We start from the raw sequence: 14,552 nt of genomic DNA, 5'->3' as shown, positions 1-14,552 counted from the left end.
ATAGAAGGAAACTGATGTGCAACGATGAAAGGGAATTTCTTGTGTTATGTCACAGGGTTACACCATGGGGCACTCGAAGCTTGGTGTCCACAGTCCTGGCCCAACGTCACCGCCGGCCTGTATCCAGGGGGCGCCGATGAGCACCAGCCCCACCACCATAGGTGTCATCTCTGAGGCCATTGACCTCCTCTCCTGCCAGATCCCTTCCTCCCCCTCCAAGATGATTTCAGAGTGGAACCAACCATTAGCCACCCAGAGGGGCACCGGCTGGGCACCGCAGGTGGTTGGCGGCGCGTCCAGCCCGCGTGGAGTGCCAAACGTCGTAGATCCTTGTACCCAGCCGAAGACATCCATGGCGAGCACGACGTTCGTGCAGGAACTCAGCTACGGACTCGACCCGATGGGTCCCATGGACCAGAGCACGGTGCTCGGCCACCGGGGGCCATACGGTGCTGACTTGTCTCCCAGGCAACCGCGCCAGCAACAGCAGCTGCACCAGCAGGGGATGGGGCTGGAGGTGGCTGGGTCCATGAGGGAAGTGGATGGCATGCAACAGGGTTCAGAGGAGCTCATGGACTTTGAACAGCAGTTTCCCAGCATCGCCATGGCAACCGGAGCATCGGGGATGACAGCGTATAAACAGCCCAAACGAGGTTTGATTGGAGAAGTCCATAAGAGTTGGCAAATTTTCATTTTGTTGTTCTTGATTTTCTTTGCAGTAGCTGTATGTCTTGGAAAGAAAAGAGTTCGTCAAATGCGCATTCGATATAAGAAAGAGTGGGGTACAAGGATTATAATTATCTAGAAAGTGCAGTTTGACACTAGAATATGGGAGACATTCTTTTGTGATAGAAAGTTTGCCTTATGAGGAGTAAACTGACATTTTTGTAAGATTTACAGACAAGACCACTAGGTTCTCATGTGCCCCATTTAAATTTGATTGGCTGTTTTCTGTGATACTGTCTGTGATTCAGTCAAAAGTGACATACTGTTTGGAGAAAAGTGACAGTACTGTGGGGAATGAAGTCACCATACTGCAAGGAGAACATTACAGTGCACAAAGAAAGTTAAGCACATGCAAGTTATCTCCAAATTTGAATGTAATGTGCAGACATTAAGAAAGTTTGACTGCGTCATTAACCTTATTTATTGTTAAATTACCATTTCTTGTTTACTAGTCTTTGGTTAGCAAAAGGTTGGCAAATGACTCACATTTCACATTTCTTTGGAAAGCGTTTATTCGAAAACATCGTCTGGACATGTGCTTGTGTCACTTCCTTTGATGATTGGATTTTATTTGTAGCCCACTTCACCCAGCTGAAAGGAAAGTGATCCCATTGGTACATTTTGAGAAAAGTGCTAGTCTTGTCCTTTTGAGCATATAAGAAATGTGGAGGTAATTAGCGTGGTGGCTACGGAAAGGAATCTACCCGAGTCATATGCCATTGCTTACAAGAGTTCCACTCTCGAAACAAATCCCCTCCCCCCCAACAGAGGTCTCGTATAGCAGCCAGAGCAACAGCAAGGCCAGCAGTCGGGCGAACAGTCGACCCAGCAGCCGCCCCAGCAGCCGGGCCAACAGCCGCGCCAATAGCCGGGCAGGCAGCCGGGCCAACAGCCCCCGGGCCAGCTACGCCGGCCTGCCGGGCCAACCCTTCCAAGACTCTCTGCAGGCTGCTCTCCAGGGAAAGGTAGGTGGTGAAGCGGGTTAGCAAAGAGAAAGTAGAAGAGAAGATTAATAAAAGTACAGGTTTAAGAAAAGTAGGGGCTATGTAGCTCGAAACAGCAAAATTTGAATCCTCTCTCTCAAAAAAAAAAAAGACAGAGACAGAAAGAGAAAAGTGAGGCAATATCCAGAATCTATTCAATTTCACTCATGAACGAAATTATCAGTGTAATACAATTTTTTTTTTTATTACACTTGCTCAACAATCTTCACCACGACTAAATGAAGGACAAGATCCAAACCTAATGTATACTCCAAAGATTTAAATTAGTTGCTACCCTCTTTCTTTTCCTCTCATGATCAGCCAAAATAGGCAAGATATTGGAGAAGAAGAAAAATACTGAAATACTCTAATGTTCTTTTGAAAACAGTTTTTATTATTATTACTTTTTTTTTGTCTTCTGGTCATTACAACAAAATTTCTCCAAAGGCAGTTGCAGCCTCCAAAGGCTTTGGTTTTATGGTCAATGGATACAACAACCGTGTGACAATTGAAACTAATTCTGCAGAGAATTATTCTGATATGCATTACTGCATTACTTTTCTCCTTTTTTTTTGAAGTGACAGTGTACTTTCAGCTATTTTCTGTAGCTTTAAGCAAACTCAGAGGGAAAATTCACCACATGACAAATATGGTTTTCATCAACAGAGTAAGATTCAAACAAACGGACGAACAAGAATTATATTTACATCAGGCAGTAATAAAAATGTTTTTCATTTAGGCAGTTTCTAAATGAATTTCAAACTCCAGTATGTTATCATGCATTGGGGTGGAGTTTCCCTTTAATTTGTTCCCTAAGCACAAGAACACATTACAGTGCTAGAGTTTCATAGAGAACCATTCGAACTGGTAAGTTAAAAGGGCATCATTTGGTGTGGGGAGATTCTGAGAGAGAATCAATAAAGAGCAGTTGCATTATTTCGCTAGAATATCTTCTGGAAACTTTGTAAATGCAAGATATGATACTCTCAATATATGTCACTGTCTAATGTATTGTGTTGGATAAGAGTGACCTTTTTTTGTTTCGTGTTTATTTCTTAGAGCCTTTGTATTTTCCTTGTTAAGACAAGGGCAGAAATTGAGGGAGAAAAGCATGAAATGGTTGAGTCTGTATTTAATGGCACAGAAAGGATGGGATGTGAATTCACCTCCCGGTAATGTATCTAGGTAAGTACATACAAAGCGAGGACCATGGCCTGACTTCATTAGGGTGCGCTGATACCCGCCCCTTTATCCCCCTAGCCCCCCCCTTCCCCAACCTCCTAAGAAATTCTTACCCCTCCTTGGGAGAAATTTGGCATTTCCAAATATGGGAATGAAGGCCAAACATATCCCTGCCTGATTTTCAGTTAGACAGAAAGGCAGGTGCAGGTTTCTCTTGATTACTAGTGTTACTTGGTCATGGTAGTGATTTTTGCCGGCCATGGTCCTCTGACCACTCCCTCACCCCTCTTTTTTTTTTTTTGACTAACGTTAGGTATTGTCCTTCCCCCCCTCTACTGTGATATGTGTTTTACGCTCTCTAGTCTGATGCGAAAGACCTTGGCTTGCGTAGTCCCACGGCCGATCGTGACCTGACGATATCAGTACCGTCATCCTGCCAGGCCTCAACGGCATCTAGTGAGTAAAAAACGAGAGAAAAAAAAAAAGAGACGGTGCCCCCTCGTCCCCCCTTTTTGCACCGCTGCCGTGGTCAGGGGGTGAATTTGCGAGAGGAAGGTCACGCCCACGGAGCAAGGCACAGGTTAAAGTTGGACTCGCCAGCTCGCGTTCTCACTGCGTCGCTCGAGCCCACCGCAGGGGAGGAGGGGTTTTCCACTCCGCCAAAACCCCTTCCGAATTCCCCCGTCCACCCTCGCTTAATTAAAGAGATCTTAAGTTCAATATGATACGTTCTCAATGCGGCAAGTATAGCTGCGGCGTAGTGTCGACGCCGTGGTGCTCACTTGTTTTCAAACACAGAAAAAAGAAATCGTCATTCTATGGTGGGAGATCTTGATCCTAAGCCATGCATCACTCAGGCATTGCATTCTATGCCATCACGCCTCCCACAGTTAAATGTGGAATGCTTTGGTCACTTGTAGATTAAGAGATTCAAAGACTTAAAAATAAAAATGCACCATCTCAATCATTTTGATTTGCTGATCCTTTCATATCACACAGCATCCAGCAAAAAGTGCCAGGGATGTGTGTAGCATTTGCGCAAATTGTGACCCTTAGCACTGATATTTAATCTTTTTCTTTTAAACAACATCAACTATCCCACACACTTACAGGGATATTCGAAGCATGACGTTGACACGTTGTACAAGGCTCTCCCACCATTATGATTTTAGTTTGCTGTGCTTGTACAATAATCTGTTGTGTTGTCACCAGTCTAATGTTCCATTTTGCAGGTGTAAATCTGACTAACCAAATATCTCTTTGCATCCAACAGGAAGTAAAAAAAAAAAAACTTTAAAGCCCTTCTTTGATTTGTCTTTTAGGAATCTGAAAGCGGCTTTCCTTTTGAACACTCATGATTTGATCTTGTTTGATAAATTTTCATTCACGTATAAATCTTCTTCTCCTTTCTGTAAGGAATGACATATGTAGTAGACACTGAAACACCGACTTAAAGGGAATGATCCCCACCCTTAACTTACTCCATACTACACCGCACCAATCAGAATAACCTTCCAATGCTTTTACACTCTCTCCTCTCCTCTTTCATCGATCGGGAATCTAGCTAGTGTGAAAAAGCCACATCTCTTTAAAATTTGTGTAATCCTTACTTGCATCCACTGAGTTTTGGGAGTTTCTGTATAGTTAGGATGTGACATGATTCAATAACATCTTTTTTGTCTGCTTTCCTCTTCCCCCACCTCCTCTTTTTTTTTTTTCTTTTTTTGTGTCCATCCTCCCACTGCCGCATTTTCCCCCTGAAAAATTTGCAAACCAGGTGCAGCGTCATCTCCTGGAAGCCAGATCGATTTCCCGGAAACACCGACGAGCATCCGAGAATACGAGGTGAGAAAAAGAGTCGTGAATTTCGAGCACTGTGTGAGGCAAATTTCTCATAAGAATATACAGGGTGGCCCAAAAAGAACGGAAAGCCCAAGGTCATTGATTTTAGCAATATCGTTGCAAATATGTCATTATTTTGCATACTATTGGAAAGGCCTTTCTTTTTTCAATAGAATGACACCAAATTCTTTAATTTTGGTTAATGCGTTATGATTTTAGGACCATTTTTGTCAACCCTTGCAATTTTCAAAATGTGATCATTTTGCACTCTCAGAGATACGGAAAGCAGCGAGAATGCGGCTTGCCATAGAACCAGTAGCGTTCACAATGTGTGGAATGTGGGGCGGAAGGTGATTGTTGCAACTGATTGACAAAGCAGTACCCGCTGCATGCTATAAGGATTAGAACCAACACTTGCTGTCGGGCGAAAGCTCGGTGGTCTAGTGGAGATGACGCCTGTCCGGTGATCAGGAGGTCGTGGGTTCGAATCCTGCTCGAGTATGTACGCCCATGATTTTTTATCATGGCTACTACTAAAACACTGATCAATTCAGTGCTTATTTACGTCGATGTAGGGCAATTTGTCAATCAGTTGCAATGAAAACATCTCGACGGAAGAACTTCATAAATTTGAATAAGGTGATTGTTATTGTCCGTTATCATTGTGAATAATGTGAATGTCATCGTGAATACCATTGTGAATGCTACTGGGTCTATGGCAAGCCGAATTCTCGCTGGTTTCGGCATCTCTGAGAGTGCAAAATGATCACATTTTGAAAATTGCAAGGGTTGACAAAAATGGTCCTAAAATCATAACACATTAACCAAAATTAAAGAAAGGTTGGTGTCATTCTATTGGAACAAGAATGGCCTTTCAAACAATGTGCAAAATAATTACATATTTGCAACAATATTGCTGAAATTAAAGATCTTAGGTGTTCCGTTCTTTCTGGGCCACCCTGTATATCCTGGTACGATGGCAGTGTTTCAGTGATGGTGAATGCCATTGCAAATTAAACAGACCTAATTTTTTATCATAGTCCCACATGAGGGAAGATAGTGTGAGCCATAAAGCAAAAAGCCCCCCCCCCCCCAGAAAACAACAACAACAGCAACAACAACAACAACAACAACAAAAAACAAACAAACAACAACTCCAGTGTGGTCTTGAACAAACATGGTTCTTTTCCCTTCAGGAGAAGGGGGCCATGTTTTTTCATAACCACACAAAGTTTGAAAACTGTTCTCTGAGAGCGTCCTGAGTGCCATCTTAGAGCCTCGAGGAATGCGCAGGTTCATAAGTTCACATGAAGGCCATCATGTCGAACATGACTACACGGTCTGGCTTGACCAATTCCTTCCTCTCTCTCTCTCTCTCTCTCTCGATGTTTGTTATGTTCATGCTGACCGTCGGTCCCTGCCAGATTTGCCGAGTCCGGGACACGTGTTATCGTGCCATTAACTCTTCCTGTGCCGACCTCGTGACAATCTGTTGGTGCTGGCTACGCAGAAATGCACGGGTTGTGACATGACCGGACAACTGGTCTTGTTTATGGCACACACTATCATTCCTCAGGTGGATGTATTGCTTCCTCTCTCTGTCAGGCCAAGGTCCAGCTTTTTTTTTTTTTCTCTCTCTCGAGTGGATGAATTGCGAGAGATAGTTTGATGTCCCGCGCCCTGGCAGGTCTGAGAGTCAACTAGAGTGAGAGACACGGGTGTGAATGATTCTGTTTGTGTCTTGTTTTGGAGGGAAATGAGATTAAATTAGTGCCAGGAAGCCTGCGCTTAGTTGGTTTCCCTCCGCGGCTCGCTTTGAAGCCACTTATCTGTCTGGACACGAGCACGCAGACTTTCCACGAGAGATTGATCCCAAGGTTCTGCGGACGAATAAGGGTGAATGTTGGAAAGGAAAGAATTTTATCTGTTGTGGAGGACATCAAACTTGGTCTGGTGTGGATAAGTGTTTTATAGAGTGTTTTGGGGAAGACATTTTGTTTTGTTTTTGTTTTTGTTTTTGCTCTAACTCAAAGAGTGTTTGTCATTCCAAAACTCCATTTCCCGTAAAGTTTGACAGTGTCTATGATGATTTTTCCATTATTGTCCTGGTTTATCTCACACTGTCCTCAGTCGGGTCATGCAGCGGTCAAACCACAACCTTTGTGCAGTAAAAGGTGTATGACCCTCTTCTCTTGTCATATATCAACAAAAAAAAAAACCCAAAAACCTAAAGGCCTCCTGTCTTGCAAGTGTTGTTTCAAACCAGATTGACAATTTTTTGAAAGTTCTATCTGTTCTTGTTGTGCTGAAGTCATACAGATGTAGCTTCTTGATAAACCGATACAAAAGGTAACTTGAGCAGTGGAAGCTTGTTCACAGGATCTATCCGGCTGATTAAGAAGTAATGGAAAGGCTGAAGGAAATTCAAACTTTACAGTCCCATTCAAGTCTGAAAACTGGGTTGATATGGAGTTTCAGTAGCAACCGTTCTTAAGTGACCTGATGTTTAGTTTTTTGCTTACAAGACTTTTGATCATGTTTGGTTCTGTGATCCCGGAATGCTGCAGTAGGTCATTTATCCCTTGGTGATAACCATATTATATCTGGTCGTAATGTAGTCGATGCTAGCCATCATCCACAATTGTTGTAACCTCAGTGTCATCACTGGTTCTTCAAACATGGCATATATCGTAAGAGAATATGATTCAAAGTCCAGGGGAATGATAGTCAAACCAAGGAGGTTCAAGAGAAGGGAGTCACAACTGTCTTATTTGCTTTGCTGGATGTTCGATGCCGCCACTCAAAAATATTTGAAGCATGTGCCAAACAGGATCTGCCGCGCAAATAGGAAGACAATAGACTCTTGTCTCATTGCATAATCACCAGCCACTTTCTAAGAAGATATTTCTTTGTGATGGTAATTAATTTCGCTATCCCGTCTTATAAAGGGTAGGTTGTACTGACACGAGGACGCGCGAATAGAAATTGGACAAAAAATACTGAAATAAAGATGAAAATTACTCGACTGGGCATTCCCGGGCACTAATCTGACATATCTATCAATAAAGAATTGTACTTGAAGATTATTCCATGTTAGTTTTATTTGCGGAAATGAAGTGGAAAAGTGATAAAACCGGCTTTCGAGGATGGTACAGTTTTAAACATTTCTACACGATACAGCCGTGATTTACACTTTTGCACAAAGTTCTGGATGGGATCGGCTTTTGTTTTACATGCTCTATCATTAAGTGAAGTTTCATTTCATTTAATAAATGAATAAGCAAAATATGGCCAACATTATGTTAATGTTCAAAATAGTATCTTCAGATTGCTCAGCAAGATGGTGGCATCGAACATCAATCATGAAAGGCACAAATGCACCTGTGGAATTCTTTTGTACATCAATAGAAATCTGACAACTGTTTGAATAATTACAGCCAGTTGGAACTCCAACTCTTAAACCTCCTTGGTCAAACAGACATTTTACATGCCTGACAAGTTCCCTCGAGATTGCAAATTTCATTGCTCTGTTTTTTTTTGTTTTTTTTTTGTACTGCCCATTACACATTGTCTTTATCTTCTCAGCATTGTCATCGTGTATGCAGTTTGGCAGTAGAGGTGTTCACTTGTTGAGCGTCTTGTTCTTTTCTGACATACATATTTCATGATTGATACCTGTTCATTCCCTTGTCATTCTCATCTGTCTTTGATGTGTGTGAGCATCTCTGATTTTTGTTTTATCCCATCTCTCTATTATTTCTTTTCTTCTTTTCAAACTTGCAGTTCCACACTCCGAGACCAAAGAGGCAGAAGACGCCAGATTCCAACACAAAAGAGAAGGTGAGTGAGTTGTGGAGTGCCATTACCATTAAAACAAGGCTGGTGGTTTGCCAGACATGTCATAATGTATTAAAGCTGAGAACCAGAAGGGTGCTGTCGCGTTCTCAGATCGAGCGTAGATAAAAACAAAACAATAAATTTTCATGAAAGAAAAAGAAGGTTTATTTGATATTTAATAAAAAATGGATAGATTTTTAAACATTTGTTCAAAATGTAGGGTAAAATAGAACCCTTTGGTTTTGATTTTCTGACATTTTACTGAAAATGAAAATAATTTAAAGGGATCGTCTACTTTTGGTTGAGATCTAATTTCAGGTTTCTTACATGTTTTGGTGAGATAATGACAAACCTCTTATGAAATATGAACGAGCATGTAATTCCATGAGGAATTCAACGTTTATTTGATGAAAATTGGTTTTGAAATGACTGAGATATCCAAAACAGAGCAATTCTAATAAAGTGTGGGACCCACATTTTATTACGATCACTTTGTTTCACTTTGGTTTTTGGACGTTTCAGTCATTCCAAACCCAATTTTCATCAAATAAACTTTGAATTCCTCTTAGAATGGTATGCTCTGTACTATTTCATAAGTGTTTTCTTGGTATCTCGCAAAAAGTTTAAAGCCCAATTCTCATCTCCACCAATACTGTACCATCCCTTTAAAATTGCTTCCATAATGTAGAGAAGATCAAGCACTATGTGATACCAACATCTCAATATGCCTCAAAATTGCGGTAAAGCCCTTCTAGTTCTCGGGTGATGATATATGTCTCGATCTGTCAAAGAAACACAAAAGTAAAAAAGGAAAAAAACAAACAAACTACACAACCAACAAAAACCCAACAACAATAGTGACAGAAACCCTACAACAAAACATGAAAAAAAAAAAAATGTATTACCCCACTTGTATTGGAGAGAAGGTGATATGAGGGCAGATGTTCACCATTAATTAAAATGGGGTCTATGGCAATTACCCCCTGGGCAATTACCCCGGACCCTTCCCCTGGCCCTAAGCCTAATCCTGAACCTAATCCTAACCCTAACCCATACTCCTAACCGTAATCTTTTCTCAAACCTTACCACTAACCAGTGTGGAGCCAGGGGGTAGTTGCCCTCTGGGAGTAATTGCCCAGATACGATTAAAATTTAGTATCTAGTTGGTAAGCTGACCATTCATGGAATCAACTGACCACTAACATGACATGAATGTAGATGGAAAGCAAATTTTCTGAAGACAGCATTTTGTTGATAAACTGACCAGTCCGAGACGACTGTTTAGGTCAAGTGACCATTATGGGATGGCGTATAGACAGAAAGCAAGCTATTTTGATTAAGATGACATTAACCTGTTGAAGACGGGCTGGTTTTGCTACAACACACATTTCCCATAGACACCAGCCCAAGTATACTCGCGACTAGTCTTCAACGGGTTAAGCCAGTCTGCTGACCATTTGAGGCTGGATTTGTTTTTCTCTTTTTCTTCCTTTTACGATGAGTAGGACGCGCGCAGGAGACTGAAGCACCTTCACTCGGAGCACAAGCGGCGGTTCCACATACAGTCAGGCCTGGACGAGCTCCAAGGCATGATTCCCGGCATGATGCCGGTGGGAGACGGCTCCTCCAAGGTCAGCACAGCCATGATGCTGCAGAAAGGTGAGATGCGGGTTGCGGTAGAAACGGAAGAAAGTGGCAAGTGTGTTCAGGCCAGTGATTGGTAAACAGAAATGTACAGAAATAATTCAAGGCTAGGTCACACGAGTGCTGTATCCACTGGGTAAAGGAGAAAACTTGTCATGACAATGTTGAGTCATGTTGGGCACTACTTTTATTTATTTATTTATTCATTTATTTTTTGCCTTTGATAAAAACTTGCCTCATAGGAATTATATCTGAAGAATGTACAAGACGACCTGTTTAGATAACCTAGAAAAGCTCAAATTTTTTGCCAGCTTATGTAACTGTTTTTAGTTGCGCAAATAACAAAATAATTTAACATCTGTGAAGGATTTTTCGAACTGAAATTGTGTCTTGAGTGTGGCAATCTACACCCCTAAAGAAAAAGAAAGTTGTTTTCTTTTTTGTATGTTTGGTTGTTTGTGTTGTCTTTGGAAATTCATATTTCAAATTTTAGTCAGAAAAGTTAAAGGGGAAAGGGAAAACAATTCTAAAGTTATGTTTCCTACATATTTTCACCTTAAGTAGTGGAAACAAAATCTTCATTAGGTCTGTCAGTGCCACTATGAAATGATGTGAAATTTAAATTGCATGCTTTTGTGATCTGTCATATGTTGGTGAAGATGCATTTGTAAATGATATAAGTACTTTATTAACCCCTATCTTTATTTATTTGATTCCATTAATCCGTTCATTGCCAGCCCATGAATACATCATTCACTTGAAGGAAGAAACAAATTCATTGAGGAACGAGGTTGAAAGCACAAAGCAGGAAGTTCAAAACCTCAACGATGAAATATGGTAAGTGTATGATCCTTTATAGCCCATGCACAATTTTGGGACTGCTTCAAACAAGAAATATAAATGTATATCTTAGTAACGGAGACTCAGAGTGACTTGTGGTCAAGTCAGGTCACAACATTGGCAATGAAGTGCTTTCAAGACTGCAAATTTGCCACCAAAGATTCTGAGATGATGAATTTTTATACCTTTAATGGTAGGACTATGGTCCCATGCATTCATATCTGTGTTGTGTCTTTTAACGTCCGTGCATTCACACCCACACACATGCATACACGCACATGCAAATATCAATCTTTATGGTGCTAGTTTTTACATATAAGAAGAGATAAACTGTTCTGAGCGAAAGTGGAACTGAGTGGCCTTTGTACACAGCTGGTCTTTATAACCAGGTAGTCTCTGAGGAGGAATTTTTTTTTTTTATATCTTCTGATTTTCATTTTTATCCATGAATTTGAGTTATTATGGCACAAAATGATATTATTCATTTTACAACAAGTGTAAAACATATGAACATTGGCTTCTGACTTGTATTGTGTTTTTGATTCTCTTCATGATGAAATGTTGGGGCAGAGGCTGTTGACTTGAGACTGTTCCCATTTCTCTCCCCTTACCGCACACAGTGATTGCCAGGACAGTTTGCCAGACACGGGAGCACCCGTCAATTCTCAGAGCGAGAGACAGCTACAACAAATGTGCAATGATTACATCAGCCAGCAGATGAGGGAAAATTGGAAATATTGGATTGTATCCTTCATTTTTGTGTGCTTGTGTGTAGTGTGTTTGTATGGTGTGTGTCAGTGTATAGTTTGTGCTTGTGTCTGGGTGTGTGTGCTTGTGTCTGTGTGTGTAGTGTGTGTGTATGGTGTGTGTCTGTGTGTAGTGTGTGTATTGTTTGTGCTTGTGTCTGTGTGTGTTGTGTGTATGTATGGTGTGTTCCTGTATGTAGTGTGTGTTTGTGTCTGTGTGCGTGTGTGCTTATGTCTGTGTGTGTTTGTGTCTGTGTCTGTCTCTGTGTCTGTCTCAGTGTCTGTCTCTGTCTCTGTCTCTGTGTCTGTGTCTGTGTCTGTGTCTGTGTCTATACACAGACTACCATGTTGGGTACAAGAAGTGAGTACAGCATGAGGGGTTTGGTTCTGTGAAGTGTGTGAGGTACAAAAACCAACTACCATATTTTCTGGTGTATAGCCAAGACATTTTTTTCCCTCAATGAAAATCTTGAAAAAAGGGGGGGTTAATAAATGGGCACAGCGATAAAGATTAATTTAAAAATCAGCGCACAGATTTAATCATTAATTTGAAACATGATGGTATAATAATTGGTCATTTCTTCGTGTTCCTGCCAACTTGTGACAAATAATTCCATTCAAGTTTGGAATCCAAATTATGATTGAAACAGAACTATCATACAACGTGCCTCAGTAATGACTGGGAGCCTTTCGTTCTAAGCTATCATTGTGCTGTGAATATATTTGTGACACTGATTGCATTGTCTTCCTGAGCTCCGCCATCACTTCCAGTTCAGCATGCTGGTCCGGCCACTTTTCAAGTCGTACGTAGCCGCGGTGTGCACGAATCCCGGTGCTAACTTTGACGAGGAGGTCATTGACTGGGTGGAAGAGAGCTGTAGACTCAAGCCTCTTAGAAAGTGTGAGTTAAAGGTCCCGTTTACCTTTGGAAGCAGTGATTTCAAAATGTTCAAGATATCACATTTGATACATATATGTAGGTCTGTTGTGTGAAAAAACATCCTACCATACAAAATTTTTGCAATAAACCCTAAAATGTAAGGAGATATCAGTGTTTTTCTCAATAAACCGTAACTGTAGACGGTTTAGTCTGGAAACATTCTTATTGTAACTATTGTTGACATTTTGTGTATTTAACAACACTTACCATAGATTATACAGATTCAAATTTTTACAGTGGTTGTTTCTGTCCCTAGCTCACATTTTAGAAGTATTTTAAAGCACTAATGCTGAGTTTTAGTTTCATCTGCAAATGGTAAATTATGCCTTTAACCCAACGCCTGGGATTGTTTCCCTCTTCAAACAATCATTTTGGTCTTCTGTCTTTATCCTGTTAAACTCATCAGAGTAATCTGTGCACCCCCCCCCAAAAAAAAAAAAAAAGTTACTGTAAAACCAGAAATTTTCATTTTCAATTTAATTTTGCGAATTTCGCGTGGGCCAAGATTCACGGAAGTAAAATGTACTCTGAAGTTCCTGTCTGCACTATATGCATTGAATGCCAGTGGGAATTCACGGATATTTCATGCCCCGAAAAATGTCTTGCTTTATATAATGTGTTTGAAGCTATCGTATAACTGCATTTCTTTCTGGGGAAATTCTTTCACTAAGTAGATGGAAACTTCAGATGAAAGTAGAAAAACTGGAGAAGATAATTAAATTTTTTTAGCAAACATTGTAAAATTAATGGCAGTGTTGAAATGCTGTGCAAGTCATGTTGAAAGAGCATCAGATATTCTTTGAGGTCTTGAAAAGTTGCTGCCGTTATTTGTAACAGACAACTTTTCTTTGAATTGGATTATTGTATGAAAAGAGAGAATGGAGCAAGGGAAATAAAGCAGACATATTTAACCAGAGGCCAGTCTCTCACGGAATGTATTTTTGTTTCCTAAAACCACATATTGTTTTGTTTCAGTGGTGTACACCATCGTCAGGCAAGTCAGCACGCGGACATCCGTCCTTCAGAATCCCGTCCAGCTTCAGCAGCAGGTGGAGGAGATAATCCAGGAGGAGATTAAGAATCCACCAGGAGATCAGTCATGATGATAAGCCCCACCCTCTTCCCCCACCCCACCCCACCTCACCCTTTCCCTACCCCTTCCACTCCCCTCCTTCTTCTCTTGACCCCCTACCCTTCCACCTCGCCTTCCCCACCTTATGCACCAACCAGCCAACTGTTTGAAAGCTATCGCCTCTGCTGGATCCATCCCAGCCAGCCCTTCAAGTCTACCATTCATCGCAGCACTGGGCAGCCCGTGGTCAGCAGAAACTACCATACACTGCAAGTCAGCTTCAGCTGTGTGCAGTTGAGCCACGTAGTTTGTGAACTATGACTGCATGTCTGGGCGTGTCTGGGTGTGTCTGGTAGTTTTCCACACCCCCAGCTGTATTCTAGTGGCAATTTTCTCCTTTCGTTTGTCCGCCCAGAATCTGGCTCAAGTGTCAAGATGTATAATTGATGTCTACTGCCATAACAACAGACAAACCGCCACCTCCAAAAAACTGAAGCTGCATCACAATGCAAGTGTTTGAAGTCACATACCCTTGTACAAAGACAACAGTACTGTTGGGCCTACTGTAGCCTGCACCTAGTTTTCATTGGTCAAGGTCATTACTTTCTCTCAGTTTGATCATGTTGCCATAGCAACAATGAATATCTGCAATGAGGATCTTACACTATGGGGTCATCGCCATTGTTCAAAGTTAAAGAGTCTTTTGGAGTGAACTTGTTACTAGTCCTCAAAAAACACTG

The 14,552-nt window shown here is 41.3% G+C and overlaps 1 protein-coding gene across 1 annotated transcript in view; it reads left to right on the top strand.

Moving 5' to 3' along the window:
• The window catches only part of LOC140244223 (MLX-interacting protein-like), a 62,149-nt gene extending 48,080 nt beyond the window's left edge, over positions 1-14,069 (top strand). Inside the window, exons 9-18 of the mRNA XM_072323859.1 lie at positions 56-653; positions 1,495-1,691; positions 3,254-3,347; positions 4,669-4,736; positions 8,517-8,573; positions 10,076-10,229; positions 10,952-11,051; positions 11,675-11,798; positions 12,572-12,701; positions 13,716-14,069. Coding sequence (XP_072179960.1) covers positions 56-653; positions 1,495-1,691; positions 3,254-3,347; positions 4,669-4,736; positions 8,517-8,573; positions 10,076-10,229; positions 10,952-11,051; positions 11,675-11,798; positions 12,572-12,701; positions 13,716-13,843 — 1,650 coding nt within the window. The 3' untranslated portion in view covers positions 13,844-14,069. The remainder of the gene's footprint in view (positions 1-55; positions 654-1,494; positions 1,692-3,253; positions 3,348-4,668; positions 4,737-8,516; positions 8,574-10,075; positions 10,230-10,951; positions 11,052-11,674; positions 11,799-12,571; positions 12,702-13,715) is intronic.
• The last annotated feature ends 483 nt before the right edge of the window (positions 14,070-14,552 follow it).

The sequence above is a fragment of the Diadema setosum genome, chromosome 21 (assembly GCF_964275005.1).
Source record: "Diadema setosum chromosome 21, eeDiaSeto1, whole genome shotgun sequence".
Taxonomy (NCBI): Eukaryota; Metazoa; Echinodermata; class Echinoidea; order Diadematoida; family Diadematidae; genus Diadema; species Diadema setosum.
The sequence above is the reverse complement of the archived record's forward strand: the minus strand, read 5'-3'. Positions and strand labels throughout refer to the sequence as shown.